This window comes from Ambystoma mexicanum, chromosome 9 (genome assembly GCF_040938575.1).
Source record: "Ambystoma mexicanum isolate Mex_15411 chromosome 9, UKY_AmexF1_1, whole genome shotgun sequence".
Classification (NCBI taxonomy): Eukaryota; Metazoa; Chordata; class Amphibia; order Caudata; family Ambystomatidae; genus Ambystoma; species Ambystoma mexicanum.
The window spans coordinates 337,561,194-337,582,867 of NC_090931.1; the positions used below are offsets into that span (position 1 = coordinate 337,561,194).

Sequence of the window (21,674 nt, forward strand, 5' to 3'; positions counted from 1 at the left end):
GAGCCCAACAAGTGTATTTCACAAGTTCTATACTGTCTTGGTTTCACGGTGTCCATTTTGACAAGATAGGCACCATTGAAACCCAGGCAGTATAAAACATTGTTTGCTCAGTTAGACGATAGAAGCTGTTAGAAGGTTGTTAGCTCTTCCAACACATGTCTCTGGAAGAAGTGGTTCACTGGCCCTCATTCCAAGATTGGAGGCAAGTACTGTCCTTACCGGCATGGCGCAAATAGGATGTCCGAGCTTGCAGTAGATATTACGAGTTCGCAGGCACGAGCTTTGCACCATGCCGGTAAGAGACCTAGCGCCATGCTGCAAAAGGGCCCGAAAAACCCCCTACCGGCATGAATCGCACGGTAGACAACACTACCACCATAGTCCAACGCGGTCACTGTTATTTAGGGTCACCGTTAAATTGGGGAACCGGAAATAGCGTCATCGCACAGCAACGGGAAGGATCACGGCGGCCATCTTTAAAAACACAATCCATTGCCATCCTCACCAGACAGGAACCCTGGCACACTGGTGATCGACCGGAAAGTTCCTACAAGCACCCAGGAATGCCTAAAGCACCAAAAAAGGGATCTGCCTGCCTCCTAAAGGAGCGGTTCAGCCAAGATGAGCTACAAATGCTCGTGGACACCCTACACAAGCATGCTGGGACTGTGTTTAGCAGCAACATGAGGAGGGAGGCTGTGCTGCGAAAGAAAGAAATCTGGGCACTAGTATGCCAGAAGGTGAGCGCAGTGGGCAACACCCCCCGCACGGTCAAGGATTGCCTCAAAAGGTGGGATGACCTGCAGCTGAGGGTGCAGAACATCCTTTCTGCAAACCGTGCCCAGGCCTTGGAGACCGGAGGTGGACCAAGTTCCCCAATCAAGCTGACACCTTGGGAGGAGACATGTGCGAGCATGATAGGGGCAGAATCCATTGAAGGGGTCGGAGAAATGGAGTGTGGCGCCACGTCATCCGCTGATGGAGGTGAGTGTCCAAAGTAAAAACTGCTAAGTCAAATGTGATGAAAGTCACTGCTAACGTCTGGCCAAAGAGTGATGCCATGGTCGCCCACACACACACACACCTCCTGTAAATAATGCCGAAGCAAGTGAGACACAAGCCAGTGCCTGGTGCAAGGCCGTAACGTACATGGCACATGCCACACAAAGTTGCAAATACCATGAGGCACACAGCGTCCTTGATCTAAACAGTGTGCATGTTAGACAGCACATTACTTGGCCAACATGAGTGACACCGACATATGCATGTGTTTACCACCCATGTTTGGAATGACGTGCCGTTCCCTACACAAATGCTGTTTACCCACAATTGTGTGAATGTGCAATCATACCAATGTATGAATGCTGGCTATCCAAACATCAATCATGCTGTCCCTCTCTTCCACTCCCACAGGCAGTGAGCATGACAGTGAGGAGCAGGGCAGCAACCGTCGCAGCACATCCAGGGGCCAAGGCAGGGGCACCGTGTCCCAGCGAGAAAGACACCACTAGGACATATACCACCAGCACCAGCAAGACCCGTGGAGGGTGCACCACCCCCACCCCTCCCTGCATGCCTGTGGACACCTGCCCAATACCACGGTCGGAGGAGTCCGGTGTGGCTGGGGAGGTGGCATCCACGGCCCCCCTCGCAGTTGAGGACAGCCCCAACGACATCTGGGGCACCATTGAGGACGACTCTGTGGAAGTTGTCCACACCCCTGCAGATTTGTCAACCCCCCCAGGTATCCTTCATTGACTCTGGTGATGAAAACACAGCAGATCAGTCTGTGCAAGAACAGACACAGGGACATGGCAGTTCCGTACACAGTCCCGTTGAGGATGCGCCGGCAGGACATGGCAGCCCGATCCCCAGCAGGGCCACTGGTTCAGCCGCCGGAGGCCAGCGGGCTGACCAGCTCTCTGCCCTGATATCTGAATTTGTGCAGGCCAATCGGCAGGCCAGGGAGGAGTGGCGTGCGGATTTGAGGGCACTGGGCCAGTCGATCACCGACAACACAAACCGCCTTTGCGAGGTGCTCGGCCGCATAGCCGATGCTTTGTAGGCTTCTCTTCCTGGCTAACAGCCTCAGCATGAGGACACACAGTCCACAAGCAACTCCAGTCAGACCAGCCTGTCCGTCAGTCGCTCCGTGCGCAGCGCCGACAGGACATGCCTCCCCCTGGCTCCGGGAGTGCAGAGCGACTATACTGGCAGCCTTATGTGGGCTACGTGGACCCTATGGGACTAGTGTGGGGTTGTTGTGGTGGGAGGGGGTGAGGTTGTGTGGGGGAGTTGTGGGGGGGAGGGGGATGGGGGTGAGGGTGTGTGGGGGAGTTGTGGGGGGGAGAGGGAGGAGGAAGGGTGTGTGGGGGAGTTGTAAGGGGAGGGGGGTGAGAGTGGTGGAGAGTTTGTTTGTCACGTTCATATTTTCACTTTCAATACACTGGTTGTGTTACAAAAAAAATAACCAGAGTGGACATTCATCATTGCGCATGTGTCATTTAATCTTGCACAGAGCATAGTGTACATGTATCCCCACACCCAGGGCCCTATGTCCTAACATTATGTCACCCTCTGCTGACTTGTGTGTCAGTAATATTGCGCGATCACTGACTGCTGCACAGCATGTCCCTCCTGTGCATCGGCACCGTAATGATGTCCTGCCACATCCTCCTCCTCCCCTTCATCATCATCGGGTGGTAGCAGTTCCATGTCAGGGGGCAGGGGCATGTTCCGGCAGATGAACATATTGTGCAGCATTACACATGCCATGGTGATCTTGGCCACCTTCTCATGGCTGTAGAGGAGTGCCCCACCCGACCGGGTGAGGCAGCGAAATCGTGCCTTCAACAGGCCAAGGGTCTGCTCAATCACCACACGTGTACAGGTATGGGAACGATTGTAATCCAGCTTGTGCCTGTTCTCTGGGTTTTGGACAGGGGTCATGAGACACGGCTTCAAGGGATAGCCACCATCACCTGCATGAGAGGGGAATGAAGGTAAATATTCGCACATTCATGTTGGACAACTGTACTAGTCTCACATGGCTGCAGGTAATTTGTGCCCACATGCACATGTCCCTGGATGCATTGACCCCATTTCAGGTCCTGCTATGTGTCCTGTGCAATGGACTAATGGTGTGGGTTGTATCTTCGAGATGGGTCATGGTGTGCACTGCCATCTTGTTGCACGTACATCGTATATGCATACAGCAGTTGGTGTAAAATCAGTGATGAGTTGTGTTCTGTAGGATTTGGTAGTAGGGAGCGTTGGCTATAGTCAGTACTATATTGGGCATTCTGCACTGATCAGCTCCATGGTGACATGCAGCACTCCTATGGGTGTACCGAACCAGTGACACACGGTGGTATCCCTGGTTAACTCAGTTCAATCCACTCTCAGGGATGACTGTCCTGTGTGGTGATATGCTGGAGACAGCACCATAGTGCATATGCAGTGAATAGTGCAGAATGACCTTACGGTGTGCGAGGGCCGCTGATGAGTGGTGCATTTGTTGTGGGATGTGGGCTGGTTACCTGTTAGTCATGTAGTGATAGGTGTCGGCCTTACTTCATCACTATGGGATTTGGTTGTCATGTACCGTTTCAGTTGCTTTCGGGCACAGTGTTCAGTGATGTGCACATTGTGCACTGACGTCAACATTCCCAGCCAGGTGGAGTATGCATCCCCCTACCCCATTCCCAGCCAGGTGGAGTATGCATCCCCCTACCCCATTCACACCTGGTTGGAGTATGCAGCCACCCACCTCACAACCCCGATGCACTGCCATGGCCCAGTCAGGCAACTCACCAAGCAGCCTGGCACGTCGTCCAGCATGTCGCTCCATGAAGTGTGGTAGCGTGGAGTTCCGCAGGATCAAAGAGTCATGAGTTGATCTGGGATATCGGGCACAGTAATGTGTGATGATCTTGCTGGCATCGCAAACCATCTGCACATTGATGGAGTGGTATTGCTTGCGGTTGCGATACACCACCTCCATGGCATGCGGGACCACCAACTCCACGTGGGTGCAGTCGAGGACACCTACACAATTTGGCATGCTTGCCAGTGCATGGAAGGCAACTTTTGTATTGAATATCTCCTGGGGAGTCTGTGGTAGGGATATGTAGTCCCTTGTGTGCTTGAGGAGGGCATCCAGCACTTGGTTCAGTATCCGGGAAAATAAGGGTTGTGATATGCCATGCATGTGCCCCACTGTGTGCTGGTAGGTGCCTGTGGCAAGGAAGTGGAGCACAGACACTACCTTCAGTAGAGGGGGGATGTCGGTGCGTATTTCTATGAGGCTCACTATGTCGTCGTGTATCAGGTCCACTATGGTGGTGAGGGTGTCACGGTCAAGCCGGTACAGGGTGTGGATCTGCTCAGGTGTTAGGTTGAAGGGAGTGGCTCTGATGCGAGAGATTGGGGGCTGCCGGCGTGGTAACAGTGGCTGCACTGGTGTGGCATGCTGGGCCTGTGGTAGCGGCTGTTGTTGTTGTTGTTGTTGAGGCATTGCAAGCAGGGCCTCCAGCTCCAGTAATGCTACTACTATTTTATCATATTGGTGTGGGAGGAGGTGTGGTGTTTGGGTGTGCTCCTTTTGTACTGGCCCTGACTCCATTGCCTCCACCTGTGCTGATTGTGTGCAACTGTGGCACTTGGAAACAATGCTCAGGGTTCTTAACGCCTGGTCGGCGATGCCGGTATTTACACCATGCCGGTATGCACTGTGATCTTCTCCGGTTTACGGCATGCCGCTAATGCCGGCATGGTGTGTTGCGTGTGTGCGCCCATACCGCTATTTACGGCATCATCCTTTACGATGCCGTAAATAGCGGTCTGGTTGGTCAGAATAGCCCGTAGCGGTAAGCGATGCCGGTAATCCTTTACCGGCATCATTTTTCCCTTACCTCCAAACTCGGAATGAGAGCCACTGTCTTCTTTGAACTTGTTTGCTGCTGTGAGCAGGTCCTCAATTAGATTATTTGTCCCACACAGTAGGAATAGGCCCCAGTTTATGCTGCTGGTTAAATATAATTAATAGTCCACAGAAGGGTACGCTAAAAGTGTTAGTAAGATTTATGAAGTAGGGGAGGTCAGCCAGGATGCATGAAAGCTACAACGCGAGCATACTGAAAATGTCCTTGATTCTTTTGGCCCACTTGTAAATAGTAGCAAGCACTATTGAGACAAAGAGCGAGGGCATGTTAGGAAGCACTACTGATGCCCTTTTTTTTCAAAGACTCCAATAGTTACAGACCTTATACATCTATCCAACTAGTATAAGGAGGCCCTTCATTCCTTCATTGGTCCACAATTTGTGATTATCTTTATCCTTGCATCTCACAGTTGCATAGTATTGCTCTTAAAACCATTTATGGTATCTTAGTAAGATTTGAATTTGACCATCTTTGTTTCACCAGCCACTCTATTGTATAGTGTTATAGACCGAGGTAGGAAGGGAGGGGTCATTATCGTGGGGGAATGACCTGCTCTCCACAGGCGATCATTTTGGGAAGTACCATTATCCCAAGAGATAATGTCCCCTCCTGAGTTCTTCACCGCTATTAGCACATACTGGTAATAGCCAGGTAGTTTTCAGAGTTGTGGTTGTACAGTAGAACACGTGTAATAGTGAGTAAAATAAATACGCAAACCATGTAAATAGTAAATTTAATGTAATTTTATTTTATATACTTTTTTTAAACAAGGGTTTCTTTATAAGTTAACCATTTTATTTGCAAACATGGGTCAACTGGAAAGATTATAACATGATCATGCTTTAGGTGTAATGTAAAAACAAACGGTTTCCCTATAAGAAAGTGAAAGCTTGTCACCTCTTTTTAGCTATCGCTTTGGTGCCGTAAATAAGGTGTTGCAGTGGAAAAAAAGATCCTCCATGAGAGGAAGGGTTTTGTTAAACTAAATCATACCTGCAAGTTGCATTGCTGTTCCCCTCTCTGCTTTTGAAGTCAGAATATTCAGAATGCAGTCAATGCCAGTAGTTATTGACTGCACTCCAAACGGCTGAGAGGAGGGCAATAACAGCTTTAAGTGATATTGATTGATCTCTAAGGTTTCTTTTGTTATATAAAATGATGTGAAGACTGTGAGGACAGAATATTGTACAATTTACCTTTGTGTACTTATTTTCATAGGACCACGTACGGGATATAGACGAGCAGCTAGTTTGCATGTTTATTGACGAACTCACTCAAGTGAAGGACATGTACATGCAGCTTTCGGAGACACCCCCACAGCATATCAACACTACTCCCACAGTCAGCAAACTCACCTGGATAAAGGCCCTGAAGGCTAGGATATCTGTAAGTTGATGTACATTTACACCAGTCTGTTATCACATTGATGATAACCCTAAAGGTTGAGAATGTTTGAGTATTTGTGATACTGGGCCTCATTACGAGTCAGCCGATCCGGAAAGAACGGTGGTGGTAAATCCGCCACCACCGTTATTTCCAAACCGGCTGATTCCGAGTCCTGCAGGCGGGAGGTGCAGACCTGGCGGGTTTAACACCATCCGCCTGCAGGCGGACGTGGAAACACCTGCACCATTACAGCATGGTGCCAGTGTTTCCACTTCCTGATTCCCATGGAGTCCTATGTGACTCCATGGGAATGGGGATTTACCGAATTCCACCTCTGGAATTACAGGGTCACTGGGGTTGTAATGCCCCGGCAATTCCGGGAATCACGGATGCGCAATGGTAATACGAGTCCGGCGGTAACCTACTGGTTTTTCCGGCTCGGTTACCGCTGGACTCGCAATGAGGCCCACTGACTGTTAATCACTGGAAGAATTTGAATTAATCATAACCTCTGGCATTTCTCTAGGCAGTCTTTTAGAACATTCCAGTCTGCCATGCCAGTGCAGAAGGGGAAGGACCACATTCAATGAGGCTTTTTTCCCACTATAAGAGGGAGAGTCCAGCCTGAATTGTTATGTAACATCCCTTCTGCATGAGACCACAAGCAACTCCAAACATCATATTTAGAGTTGTCCACAGCAATGCCAGAGATTATGATTAGTTAAAAAAAAACATCCGTCAACCTTAGTTTCGCAGATGTTTTTGTGTTACCATTTAATGTACCAACATGTGAATTTTTTTATTTTGTGAGTTTTTATAAAAATTGTTGATATGCAGATAAAAATGGATTATTAATGGTTTCATTCTCTTAAACAAAGCAACCAATGATGAAGCTCAGGACAGTTTCACCAGTTTCTCTTGAAGGAGACCTGGGCTGGAAACTGAGGAACCTCTATGGAGAGACACTTGAGGAATTCGTCAGGTAATGCATACATATATTTTTGTACGTATGTAGTTTTCTGCAATTTTTTTTATCATTCAACTGCTTTTATTTTCTGTTTGACATTCATTCTCGTTCTATAAAGAGCTTATTTATTTTTTCTTTAGTACACTGGTTATGTTATAAGGTGAACCACATGCATTTTTGTTAGGAGACCGTTGTACATAGGTTTGGATGACATTTCCAATTCATGCACACCATTTCGAGGCCCACTACAAACACAAATGTGGTGAATGAAAAACTTTGAATCCACCATAATGAATGGCAACTTTCTTTTCCATGTTGCTTTAACCCGCCTGTGACATTTCAGGAGTGGACCAAACATATGGACATAAGTCTTAGGCCTGTGCTCATAGGGTGCTGCCTCACCGAACTACAAGGCCAGGTAGACTCTGCACGGGAACACAAGTAACCACAGAAGTTTTCCAGCCAGGCTAAGCATCTTCAGTGAGTGCAGCTGGGACAGCGTGCAAGGGACCCTTGTCGAATATTTCTAATTGTTAGGGAGATATAGGTAACCAGTGTTCCTCAGTGGAGTTTAAAACATTCTTTTTTAAAATAGCCTATGAAAAATACCCCATGATAAAAAAGAAGAGGTGAAACTTAAGTGCAATTAAAAGTCATGTGATCAGTAATAATGAAACAAAAATAAAGAGCGCAAAAATATCAAAGCTATTCCTAATTATTTTTAAATATTAATTCTTGCGCAAAGCGTTATATTTTCAAAAACGAAAAATATCCTATGTAAACGGATGTAATAATAATTGATATTAATTATTTATTATTATTAATATTTATTGTGATATAGCTAAATGAGCTTTACACAAATAATTGAATAAGTTAATACAAGTAATACATAATAACATCGTTTCATACAGAGAACATATACTGAAAACAATACAATACAATACAAATGAAAACAGGCAGTAAAACATAGTCCTTACTCATAGAAGGAACATCAACTAAAGAACAGGTTAATGAAACACATTAACAATACACACAATCCGTGTGTTAGGTTACACTATATTGGCAAAATAAAGGTGTAGTTAACGTGTTCATGCTTCCAATTTAGGGGGTGGGGGGGCTCTACATGTCAGCCAAAGCAAACAGACACACTGGGAGAATACCATGCAGCCTAAACCTTGTCGTCGAGCTGTTGTTTAGCGTACTTCCATACTCGATTGAATGGCAGTTGGAGAGAAGGCTTCAGTTTTAATGTGTTCATATGAGTGAACCAATCCATTCAAATTGCACATGTATACTTTACCCAACTCTTTACACTTCGTGAGGACGTGTTTGGCTGTTTCAACCTTTTGTGGGAGCCTGCACATCCGGCAGAATTGTTCCTTGGCATCCATACCCATTTGGGAGCCGCAAATGGATAAAGTTTATTTGTTCGCAGAATAGGAAACACCCAATTTCAGGGTCCAGACACAATAGCAGGTAAGGCTGCGTCTTCCTGTACAAGTGTTATCTTTTATACAGCCTCCCATCTTTTTAGCCATGCTAAATGAGAATCATTCTTGTGCCAGTCCCATAGGTTGAGTTTCTTCTTAAAAGACCTTACTAACTCCCTGTGCTTATTATCGCCTTTGAATTTAGGGTGCCGCTCAATCTGTTCAAAAAGCACCCTAATCAGGTTATCGTAATTCCTGCCATTAGTAAGGGTAGACCTCTCAGTGGGTTCACCCAAACAGTTCAGTAGTCTACACACAGGATTCGTTCTAGATGCTTATGTGTAGTAGACCTCTACCTCTCAGCACCATACCACACAATGATGTAAGACCCAATTCTAAGCGAACAGATTCAATCGGGTAGGAAGGTCATAAACCCAAGAGCTTCCGCCAGAAAGCTCCCTCAATCCGGTCCAGCCAATTTAAATCGGGTAATGTCAGAACCTCAAAGCAATACAGAACCGCAGGGCAGAAACCTTGTTTGTAAAGCTGGTTAATCCCAGCAAAGGAGAATCCAGCCTGGGTCCTGGACACTGATGATATTTGTGCCGTTAGTTGGTTGGACCTCCAGATTTTGTTCTTAATCAGTGCCTCATTACCAGAGGGGCCAACTTCAACACCCAAGTACTTATAGGTTGCTGTGTAGTTGACTACACAAAGATCTATTTCCAGTCTTACCCTGTTCACCCTTTTGTTCGTTATTAGCATGATCTAGGATTTGTCCAAGTTAATGGCCAAGTCATGTTCAGTCGCAAACTTAGCCAGTTCATTGCACAATGATCTCATATCAGAAATAGTTTGAGTAAACATGATCAAATCATCAGCGTATAACATGGACAAAATGGGGACCATACCAATCCTCGGAGGGAACAATGCTTTGATCTCTAACAGAGCCGGAAGGTCCAATATATAAATATTAAACAGCAGGGGAGCCAACACACACCCCTGATTGACTCCCCTGCTGAACTGGACCCAAGATGTCACTGCCCATGGTTATCCAAACACAACCGAGCTTGATTATTAGTATGAAATTCAGCATCCATGTGTAACCATGGCGGGCACCCCTGTCTCTTCAGCTTGGACCATGAAGTGAGCCTTTTGACCTGGCCAAAAGCTTTCTTAAAGTCAACATATACCACTTATAAAGCCGGAGCACCCTTACAACGGGCTTTGTGTATGAGATGATTGATCAAGTGCTATAACATTGTGTGATGTACCTGAACCGGCTCGAAATCCTGTCAGAAAAGTGTGAAGAATCGAGTTAGTATCAGCCCAAGACGACAATTCCTTCAGAACCAAAGTTGCAAAGAGCTTCCCGGTGACGTCCATCATAGACAGCAATCTATAATTATTAACGTCCAGCCGATCGCCTTTCTTGAACACTGGTACCATCACAGATTGCTGCCGTTAGGACGGCACTGAGCACTCTCTGCAAACACTGGCAAACAACGTTAACAATATGTGTGCCCGATTCTCTGGGTCGGCCCTCAAAACCACGTTGGCTAAGCCATTCGGCTCAGGCGATCTTGAGGGCTTGAATTTTATAATTGTCTCTTTGATCGCCTTTTGACTCAATGGTAAAGGCCAGTCTTCAACTGTATCAACCTGGTCAGTATTAGAGGAAGAGCTTAGGAATTTCTTACTCACATAAGTGGCCCAAACCTGTCCTTGAATGAGATTTATCATTTTTTCCCCGTGGTTTCCTTAGACAAAGCCAACGTCTGCCATATTGTTGATAGTCATGGCTTTGGAAAACAAACACATTTTTCCCAGTTCTTCCTATTCACTTTTGCTTTGTGGGCTTTTAACCAATAAGTGCAATTTCACCATTTGCTGCATTGGTCAAAACACTACCTTAAAATCTAGTTTTCAACACCCTAATGGCCCTCCTCATAAATCATTTAGGGTTTCGGATCTCTATGTCAAATTTCGGGATGTTTCTCGAGCCACTATCAAAAGCTGGAAACGGGCCACCCGTGCCCACATTATGTGCAGTGTTGCTTAACCAGGGTTCAGTATCATTAGCTGTTTTACCCTTCAAAGTTCGCCAATCATACCTTCCTGCTGGGAACTTTTTTGTGCAGTTTGTGCACCAGCAGCGTTCACTTGCAAGTCCCCACACAATTGTGCACAGATTTCACCATAGCTGAAAGTAAACTCTAATATTGGTGTGGCGTGGTCACTGTGTGTATTTTGGGCAATTTTCATAGATGACACCATTGCTAGCAGGGGATAATTCTCGCTATAGTAATCCAGTGTAGACTGTTTATTACCACTGGTCCACATATAAGCCCCAAGCCAATCTCCCTCCTTTCTCGCATGCAGCATTGTGATTTCCCACTCTTTGTGATATGCTAACTACTGTGCACATTGGAGGCGTGAAATTGCATAGTACATTTTAAATTAACATTTTTGTGCTTTGGACCACATTTCCTGTCAACACACCTGGCATTCCATTCCCCCACATAGCAGCCCTAGATTGTCAACTATCAGGTCTCCCCACTGGATTAGAATTGAGTCTTAATGCTTAAAAACGACATCAGAAACCAGATCCCCCAGGATCAGAAATGTTGACAATCAACAAACGCTTACACAGATCACCCATTACAAATGTTACTTCATCCGTCAGAACCTTCCCCCCAGAGTCCTTAGGCAAGTACAATAAAGATATTTGGCCTCATCACGAGTTGGGCGGTAGCCCTTAAATGCGGTGGTTATGCTATTACCGCTGCATTTAAGGGTCCGCTGAAAAAATGCCAATTTTCGGGTGCAATGGGGAATCACAGTAACCAGCCCAACCCTTGATCCGGCGGTAATAGCGCCGGGCCGTTTGGTGGTAACGCTATTCGCGCGGGCAGTAACCCAGCAGTAATACCGCCGGGATACTGCCCAACTCATGATGAGGCCCATTATGTTGTTCTTAATACCAATCAATTGTCTGCCTTTTGATCTGCCCCAGGAACCCTTTGTTGCAAGCGTCTGGTAGAAAGTGTACCCATCTATCTTGAGATCGAATGATGCTAGGGTCTCTTGGAGGATAATGCTGTTGTGTGCAGCTATTTCCTGCATGGAGCCAACGTTGGTGAGTAGATGTGAAAAACCACATGAGTTCCAACTTAGAATTATGAGGCGTCATTTACTTAAACCAGCTTTTGATAAAAACCGCTGAAGCCACTGGCAGCCTTGATCATCATCATAGGAACCCCCAGCCTTCACAAGCACCTTTGAATTGAGGTTTGTAAAATACTTGGCCTTGTGTGGGACTTTCTGGCAAGAGCATTGAGGGCAGCAAGTCAATCCCTTCACGCTTTCAAGTTTTGTGTCAAGTAGGAAGCCCAACTATTTTAATTAAGCAGCATAATGACTCCGTACCAGTGCTGCTGTTTCTGGTAAACAGCAGTGAATTTGAGACAGGTTCCCAGCAGACCTGGTCATAGGTTCAACAAATCCGAAGTCACAAGAGGATAGTAACCTGAGTGATGGTACTTTATAAAGGCGACAAAGCAATGACGAACAATTTAGGTGTTGGGTGGTTTTAGACTCAATCGCAGGCCCAATAGTGAATACCTTCGAGTCAAACAGTGTACTGGCCATTAGATCACTGTTGGTAACCTGCTTGGCAGCCTGTGAAATAACCGCGTCCTCCCCGTCACTATGGCATGAGAAGTAGAACTTATTTGGGCCAATAACAAGTCAAGTTCCTCACAATCACTGTCTTTGGCTGGTCTTTCTGCAACTGGAGGAGCTATATCATCTTCTTTCGACAGCCAGCTAGTGAGGGTGCCTGATTGTGGATTGGACCTCCTTTTCCTATGAGCAGCTTTCTTCCTCAGCTTCTTCAGTCTGAGTTTGTTTACAGGGTTCAGCGTAGAGTTTAAAGGATGCTCAGTAGCCTCTACAGTGGACTTTTGCATTTGGTCACTCTCTCCTGCAAACCTTTAACCTGGCGTTGCTGTTTACGTGTTGGGTAGGGGGAAGGAGATTGAGCCTCCTTTTCGGACTGGGTACATATGAATTGATTTAAGCAGTATTCAATTCCCTGTTCATTCTGCTGGGAATTTGGAACGCTTTCCAAGGCGCCCGTGTCCACTTGAAATGCGAATGGAACAATCAAATCTTGCAATTGTAGAATCACTTTACTCTGACGTTTAAGATCTTCATGTATTGTGCCACAAAGTTTCAATAAAATCTTGACAGCTAAATTTAATACGTCAGGCTGTGAGGTTGGGGAGGTACCCACGTTGCCAGAGTTGTTACTTGTATTGAGGAGCAGCTCAATGCCAGATTGAATTGAAGCTAACTCCTCACTGGTGTCGTACACTAAATTAGGACTCCCTGAGGACCTTTGCGTGTCACTGTCATGCTGAGAACCTGGTGTCTGCAGAAGCTGCTGAACCCCCGACAATCCACCCAAAATGTGGCACTCTGAGCTGACATAAATATAACTGCTCAGTTTACCTCACTTTCAGGGGAAAGGGGGAAGGGACAAAGAAACAAACACCAGGCTGGAAGCTATCAACTCGCTGGTTCTTCACCTGTAGTTAAAACATAAACATGCAATATACCTCATTACTCATGGGTTACTATACTAACCTTAAACTCTAAATTCTTTACCAAAATAGTTTAAAAACCATACCTGGTTCTTCTCTTCAGAATGCCCAGAGAAGTGAAAAGCAGACAATACTTCCTTACTTGTGGACCAGAATCTTATAGATAATTCAGCCTTCTCAGAGGTCCATGAATGTAATTTAACTTTGTAGTTAGTCTGCTCAACTCTAAGATTCTTGAACAAGGTCTTCAAGTAAGATTTAGGAAGTTCTTTTAAGTTCTTGTATTTGTTTTTAATATTTTCTTTGTAGAGAGTCTTTTTCTCAGGAACGAATTTAACTTGCGATGGAATCTTCACGTGGAAAGCCAGAAACCGCGGGGAAAAAAAATAACGCGCTTTTTCTCCAAATCGCGGGAAATACGCACTCGCGTTAACAACCAAGTTCGCGGGAAAAAACGCACTTGCGCTAAAGTCCAAGACGCGATAAAAATTAAACACGCTTCCCTCCAAGACGCGGAAAATACGCTCACGCGCTGACAATTCAATTCGTGGGTAAAAAGCACTCGCGCTAAAGTCCAAATCAAGAATAAATACCTACAGGCGCAAAATACACACGCGCTTATTTTATCACGCAGAAAAACCCTTGCGTAAACGAACAGTAAACGCGAGTCCAAAGTACACGCTTGCGCTTCACTCTCACGCGCAGAGACACACGCGCGGGCGCAAGTAACGGACAAAAAACTCACGCGCTAGTTTGATTTGACACGTAGCAATAAAAACAAACGTACGGTACGCGGTTCAATCTTTTTAGATACAGATTTGCGATTTCAATCCCTTAGATAAATATAACCTTTTTACAAAGTTCAACAAAACTGGAAAGTCACTCATCTTGTGAATAAGACTTGAAAACTTCTTTTCTCAGAAAAAATGGAAGTTTCTGACTCCTGTCCTGTGTCTCCACCAAACTCCAAACACGACTCCTGTTATACTTTCAGATCTTCCGCTCAACTGCTAGAAACTTGTCACCCTTGACAAAGTTAAGCAGGAGCAACAAGGCACACGACCTCTCAGCTGGGCAAGGACGATGAAAGGCAGTTTAGAATGTTCATTGTCCTCCCTATAAACAATCTCCAGCCAATCAGAATTTAGACTGAGAACCTCCATCTTGGCTTGGGGCGATCTCCATAGACTGCAATGAAGGTTAAGGGCAAAATTGGCTGTTTAAAAATATAACCCATAATAACTTCCTAAAACCTTTCTATACTAAATATGTATCTCCCCTGACCCAATGTAAATGAGTATATGATACTGTATGTAAAGAATATGTCACTCCAACCTGACAGTACCTGACAGTACCCCCCCTCCTAACGCCCAGTCCCTGGGCCACTCTCCAATGGACATTTTTTATGGAATCTTTCTACCAAACGAGGAGCATGCACATCACTTGCTTTCTCCAAAGTGCGCTCTTCAGGACCAAAGCTCTCCCAATCAATGAGAGACTGTAGCTTTCCTCTTACTCCTCTAGAGTCCAGAATTCTCTTAACCAGAAATTCTTCGGAAGCATCTTCCTCAATCACAACTGCCGAAGGAGTAGGTGTTAATCTAGTTCCTTTAACCACAGGTTTTAATAAACTAACTTGGAAAGTTGGATGAGTTTTCATATGACTGGGTAATTTAAGACGAACAGCCACTGGATTAATCACCTTTTCAACAACAAACGGTCCTACGAAACGAGGACAAAACTTATTTCTTCCTGTAATTCTCAAAAACTTGGTTGATAACCACACCAAATCTCCCTCACTATATTGAGGACTAATCTTTCTTTTACGGTCAGCAAACCCTTTGTATTTTTGTTTACTCTCCACCAACACCCCTTTTGCCTTTTCCAAATTTCTTTTCATAACTTCTAGTCTCCTTTCGACTTCTGGGTTTCCTGAATCATTATTAATCTCAATACTAAGAAAACGAGGATGAAAACCTCGTCCCAAATAAAACGGAGACATAGAGGTGGCATCCTTACTACAGTTGTTATATGCAAATTCTGCAACCCACAACAAATCTACCCACTCTTCACCTGTCTGCAGATAACACCTCAAATATTTATCCAACTCCTGATTTATCCTTTCTACCTGCCCATTGGTTTCTGGATCGTAACCTGATGATAAACATACCTCCACTCCCAATCTCTTACAAAAAGCTCTCCAAAACTTAGAAATAAATTGAGAACCTCTATTTGAGATGACCTGACTGGGAATTCCATGTAATCTTACCACTTCTTGCAAGAAACTATGAGCTAAACTATCAGCGGTAACCTCTCCCTTCATTGGAATGAAATGTGCTTCTTTAGTGAGTAAATCAACTACAACCAATACCGAAGTACAACCTTTATCTTCTGGAAGATCCGTGATGAAATCTAAAGACACTGAGTACGAAGGCCGCGGTGGAACTGGTAACAGCTCCAATAACCCAGAAGGCTTTCCGATGAGATTCTTAGATCTAGCACAAATTTCACAGGTCTTAACAAAATTAAGGGTATCTTGTCGAATTCGTTCCCACCAAAAATTTCTTCTGATCAACTCAAGAGTCTTCCGATACCCTGGATGTCCTGCCAAGACTGATTCGTGACACTCCTTCAACATTTTTTCTCTAAGTTCAATTGATGGTAAATAGAGTCTGTCATCTAAATAAGGTAAACCATCTTTAATTTTGCGAGCTGGATCCAAACGAACCCAATCTTCAAGTTGTGTCTCAGAAATGGATTCCCTTACTTTCTTGAAGATTTCGTTCTCCTTTTCAACCCAAGCAAGAACAAAACGTTCTGGAGCGATCAATGGAAGAGGCTCACAGACCGACTTAACCTCACTTTCTGGAAACTGCCGTGACAGAGCATCTGCCTTTTTATTTTGATTACCTGGCTTAAAAGTAACTATAAAGTCATAATCCGCAAAAAATAATGACCACCTAAGTTGTCGAGGTGTCAGAGTTTTTGCTGTCTTCAAAAAGAGTAAATTTCAGTGGTCAGTTAATACAGTCACAGTGTGATGTGCTCCTTTTAAAAAATGTCGCCATTCTTCAAATGCTGCTTTGATAGCAAGAAGCTCTCGGTCTGAAATGGTGTAATTTTCCTCTGCAGGTGAAAATCTCTTAGAAAAGTAAGCCACTGGATGTAATTGTCCTGTAACATTATGCCTCTGAGACAACACTGCTCCCATTGCCACATTGGAAGCATCAGCCTCTACAAAAAATGGTTTGGAAGTATCAGGATGAATCAAAATAGGAGAGGTAATGAATTTCTCCTTCAACATTTGAAAAGCCTCATCAGCCTTAGCTTCCCAAACAAATGGAACTCCTTTTCTTAAAAGTCGAGTAATTGGAGCTACTAAACTGGAGAAGCCTTCAATGAATCTTCAGTAAAAATTGGCAAATCCCAAAAAGCTCTGGATCTCCTTCACCTTAGTTGGAGTAGGCCAATCACGAACAGCTTCCACCTTTTTTGGATTCATTTCCAGACCACAAGGAGTAATCACAAATCCTAAAAATTCTACCGAATCCGTATGGAACTGACTCTTCTCCAATTTAGCGAAAAGATTATTCTCTCTCAATTTCCTCAAGACCTGTCGAACGTGAATTTTGTGTTTCTCCAAATTCTGTGAAAAAATCAAAATGTCGTCAATATAGACGATAACAAAAACATCAAGAAATTCCCGAAGAACCTCATCGATAAAAAATTGAAAAGCCGCTGGGGCATTGCAAAGACTGAAAGGCATCACTTGGTACTCGTACAGGCCAAATCTGGTTTTAAATTCCGTCTTCCACTCATCCCCCTCTTGGACCTTACAAGATGATAAGCTCCACGTAAATCCAACTTAGAAAATATGGTTGCACCTTGGATTTGATTTAACATTTCTGAAATGAGAGGGAGAGGATACCGATTTTTCACTGTCATTCTATTTACTGCCCTGTAATCTATACAAGTTCTGAGAGAACCATCAGCTTTAGGCACAAAGAACAATGGTGAGGCTGCCGGCGATTGAGAGTGCCGAATAAATCCCTTAGCCAAATTTTCCTTTAAATATTCTTTCAAATAATCATTCTCTTTTTCAGTTAAGGCATAAACCCTACTGCTTGGTAAAATAGCTCCAGGCTCCAACTCTATCTTGCAGTCAAAAGGCGTATGAGGAGGCAACTCTCCAGCTTCCTTTTCATCAAAAACATCCCAAAAATCCTGATAACAAGTTGGAAGTTCACCCACAACTGCTCCAATGTCAAAACCTATTGCCCCTCTTTCTGCAAGCGAGAATGAAACGGAATTCACAACTTTTTCTTTCTCTTCAAAAGATTTTCCTGAAAGACAATGTTCCTGACAAAAGGTTGATTCTAAGGATACAATTCTTGCACTCCAATCAATTCTGGGATTATGAAGTGTAAGCCAGGGCATACCCAAAATAATTTTCAAGATTGGAGCGTCAATTAACTCAAAAGAGATATTTTCTTTATGACCTCCAGTCATCTCCATCTCAAGTAACTCTGTATTATGAGTGATTGGACCTGAAGAAAGAGATGTCCCATCAACTGCTCTGACCTGCTCCATTTCTTTCTTAGCAACTATAGGAACACCTAGAGTTTTAGCCAATCCTCTATCCATAAAATTACCCGTAGCTCCTGGATCAATAATAATTGGCCCAGAACCTAAAAATACCTTTTCAAACATCAAGGATATGTTCACCGTTATGTGAGGAACCGCTGTCTGTATTGTGTTTGCCACTTGTTGTACTCTGCCTGAAGATTTGGAGATCTTCTTGGGGGTAAAAGGACAGGTTTCAAGAAATTGACCACTCCTACCACAGTATAAGCACAAATTATTCTCCCTTCTTCTTGCCTTCTCTTCCTTGGACAACGGACCTCTCACCCGGCTCTGCTGGTCAATTATCTTTGACTTCACTTCTCTGTTCACCACCTCAACTTTAGGCCTCTCCATTCTTCCCGGAAACCTAACCTCTCCCTGAGTACGTCTACGTTCAGAACGTCTTTCTGTTAAACGAAAATCCAACTGTACCACCAAATCAATTAAGGCATCTAAAGTATTTGGTCGCTCCAAAACTCCAGCCAGAGCATCTTTTAACTCATCCTTTAAGCCCCTATAAAATAAGGAAGCCCTCTTCTCCTCTGGCCATTTACTTTCTAAAATTAAAGTTCTAAATTGAGTGATATAAGAAATGAACTCCTTTCCTCCCTGGCGCAGTTCCAGTAATTCTCCATCAACCTCTAAAGATAACTGTCTCTTATCAAACATTTTCTTAAATTCTATCTGGAAAAGGGAATAATTATTCAAAGCCAAATTCTTTTGACTAACCAAAAGACTTCCCCACGCAGAAGCTTCTCCAGATAAATATGATAAGATGAATGTTACCTTTGAAGCATCTGTGGAAAACAACTCTGGACGACTTAGAAAATGCAATTCACACTGAGTCTGAAAGATTTGAAACTTTCTAGAATCTCCTAAGAAACGTTCTGGAGCTGCCAAAGGTACAGGCATAACTAAAGTTCCTAAACCTCTCTCTGCCCCCCTGGGAAGCCTAGGTTCTTGTTCTTCTTCTACTCTTACCTACTCAGGTGGGTTTCCTGCACCTTCCGAAACTTCACCTTCTCTTTCTTGTATTTGGGTTACCTTTAAATTGAACTCATCCATTCTTTGACAAAGACTTGAATACTCCTGATGAGCCACCCGTAACTCTTCTCTCATTTCCCTAACCATTACTCCCAATGCCTCCATGGTTGTCTCGTCGGGGTTCATAACAGCTTGGGCAGACCCTTTTTTTTTATAGGCCTTTCATACTGTCATGCTGAGAACATGGTGTCTGCAGAAGCTGCTGAACCCCCGACAATCCACCCAAAATGTGGCACTCTGAGCTGACATAAATATAACTGCTCAGTTTACCTCACTTTCAGGGGAAAGGGGGAAGGGACAAAGAAACAAACACCAGGCTGGAAGCTATCAACTCGCTGGTTCTTCACCTGTAGTTAAAACATAAACATGCAATATACCTCATTACTCATGGGTTACTATACTAACAAACTCTAAATCCTTTACCAAAATAGTTTAAAAACCATACCTGGTTCTTCTCTTCAGAATGCCCAGAGAAGTGAAAAGCAGACAAGACTTCCTTACTTGTGGACCAGAATCTTATAGATAATTCAGCCTTCTCAGTAGGTCCATGAATGTAATTTAACTTTGTAGTTAGTCTGCTCAACTCTAAGATTCTTGAACAAGGTCTTCAAGTAAGATTTAGGAAGTTCTTTTAAGTTCTTGTATTTGTTTTTAATATTTTCTTTGTAGAGAGTCTTTTTCTCAGGAACAAATTTAACTTGCGATGGAATCTTCACGTGGAAAGCCAGAAACAGCAGGAAAAATAAAATCACGCGCTTTTTCTCCAAATCGCGGGAAATACGCACTCGCGTTAACAATCAAGTTCGCGGGAAAAAACGCACTCGCGCTAAAGTCCAAGACGCGTTAAAAATAAACACGCTTCCCTCCAAGACGCGGAAAATACGCTCACGCGCTGACTATTCAATTCGCGGGTAAAAAGCACTCGCGCTAAAGTCCAACTCAAGAATAAATACGTACACGCGCAAAATACACACGCGCTTATTTTATCACGCAGAAAAAACCCTTGCGTAAACGAACAGTAAACGCGAGTCCAAAGTACACGCTCGCGCTTCGCTCTCACGCGCAGAGACACACGCGCGGGCGCAAAGTAACGGACAAAAAGCTCACGCGCTAGTTTGATTTGACACGTAGCGATAAAAACAAACGTACGCGCTTCAATCTTTTTAGATACAGATTTGCGATTTCAATCCCTTAGATAAATATAACCTTTTTACAAAGTTCAACAAAACTGGAAAGTCACTTATCTTGTGAATAAGACTTGAAAACTTCTTTTCTCAGAAAAAATTGAAGTTTCTGACTCCTGTCCTGTGTCTCCACCAAACTCCAAACACGACTCCTGTTATACTTTCAGATCTTCCGCTCAACTGCTAGAAACTTGTCACCCTTGACAAAGTTAAGCAGGAGCAACAAGGCACACGACCTCTCAGCTGGGCAAGGACGATGAAAGGCAGTTTAGAATGTTCATTGTCCTCCCTATAAACAATCTCCAGCCAATCAGAATTTAGACTGAGAACCTCCATCTTGGCTTGGGGCAATCTCCATAGACTGCAATGAAGGTTAAGGGCAAAATTGGCTGTTTAAAAATATAACCCATAATAACTTCCTAAAACCTTTCTATACTAAATATGTGTCTCCCCTGCCCCAATGTAAATGAGTATATGATACTGTATGTAAAGAATATGTCACTCCAACCTGACAGTACCTGACAGTACCTGACGGTCACTAGGAGGAAGCTGTACTTCACTTAGTTAATTTACACCGGCCGTCGTCCGATAGTCCTCAGGGTTGGTGAAATTACTCGGTCCGGGTAATATGCTATTGTGGAGCGCATACCAAAGTATCAAAAGTGAGTTGCTGTCAATTTCCTGATAGGACATACCACATGACTTGTTTATTGAATCCCTCTCTGCTAATGTGTCTGGCGCCGCTGCCACTGTGCTTGCCTTCGGTTAAAACGTTGTAATTTTCTCCTGCTTTTTGGCCTATATGCCTCTTGTCCGGTGTCTGTGTAGCCATATCGTTTTCAGTACCAATCACAGGTTGACGTGATAAAGCAACTTTACTATTCAGTGCTTGTTTGCCTGGTCCGAGGTAATAAGGTTTGGTTTTACATATGTTACTAACTTTGTTGCGTGGGGGTGCCTTACCCGGCATACCAGACTAGGGTGTTTAGCAGAATAACCTTTAAGTTCCTACCTCCGTCGTGAGGAGGAGCTTCTTAGTGTAAGTCGACTTACTGCATAGGAAGCAAAATGCTGTTATGTTGCAGTCCACCAAAGACAACCCACCAAAGACAACCTGCTCTGCAATGGGTGGGGGGAAAATCCCTGCCTCCTCTGCCAGAACACTGCTAGAACACACTACGCACACTGTGCATGTTGCTCGCTGTGTGTGTGCTTTTGTGTTCTGTCACAACTCTGCCTCCAACAATGGTCACCACAGAAAGACTCCAACTCCATTATTATATATATAGCTGAACCCGGAGGTCCTTTAAGATGAGGTAACAGTATCTGAGATGGATGGGGATGCAGATCATACTCATACATCAATAATCAGACTGACTCATCAAGTTTGGCAAAAACACAGCGGTTTTATTTGCAAGTTGAAACAGCGAGTACAATGGGCATCAACGGATGCGGTACAGCATTCTCACTCAAGAGTTCCTCCAAACATT

At 44.3% G+C, this 21,674-nt stretch overlaps 1 protein-coding gene across 1 annotated transcript in view; it reads left to right on the forward strand.

Annotated features, from left to right (window-relative positions):
* Window positions 1-21,674, forward strand: part of LOC138487325 (uncharacterized) — a 2,513,852-nt gene that overhangs the window by 320,951 nt on the left and 2,171,227 nt on the right. Inside the window, exons 13-14 of the mRNA XM_069613924.1 lie at window positions 6,162-6,329; window positions 7,208-7,311. Coding sequence (XP_069470025.1) covers window positions 6,162-6,329; window positions 7,208-7,311 — 272 coding nt within the window. The remainder of the gene's footprint in view (window positions 1-6,161; window positions 6,330-7,207; window positions 7,312-21,674) is intronic.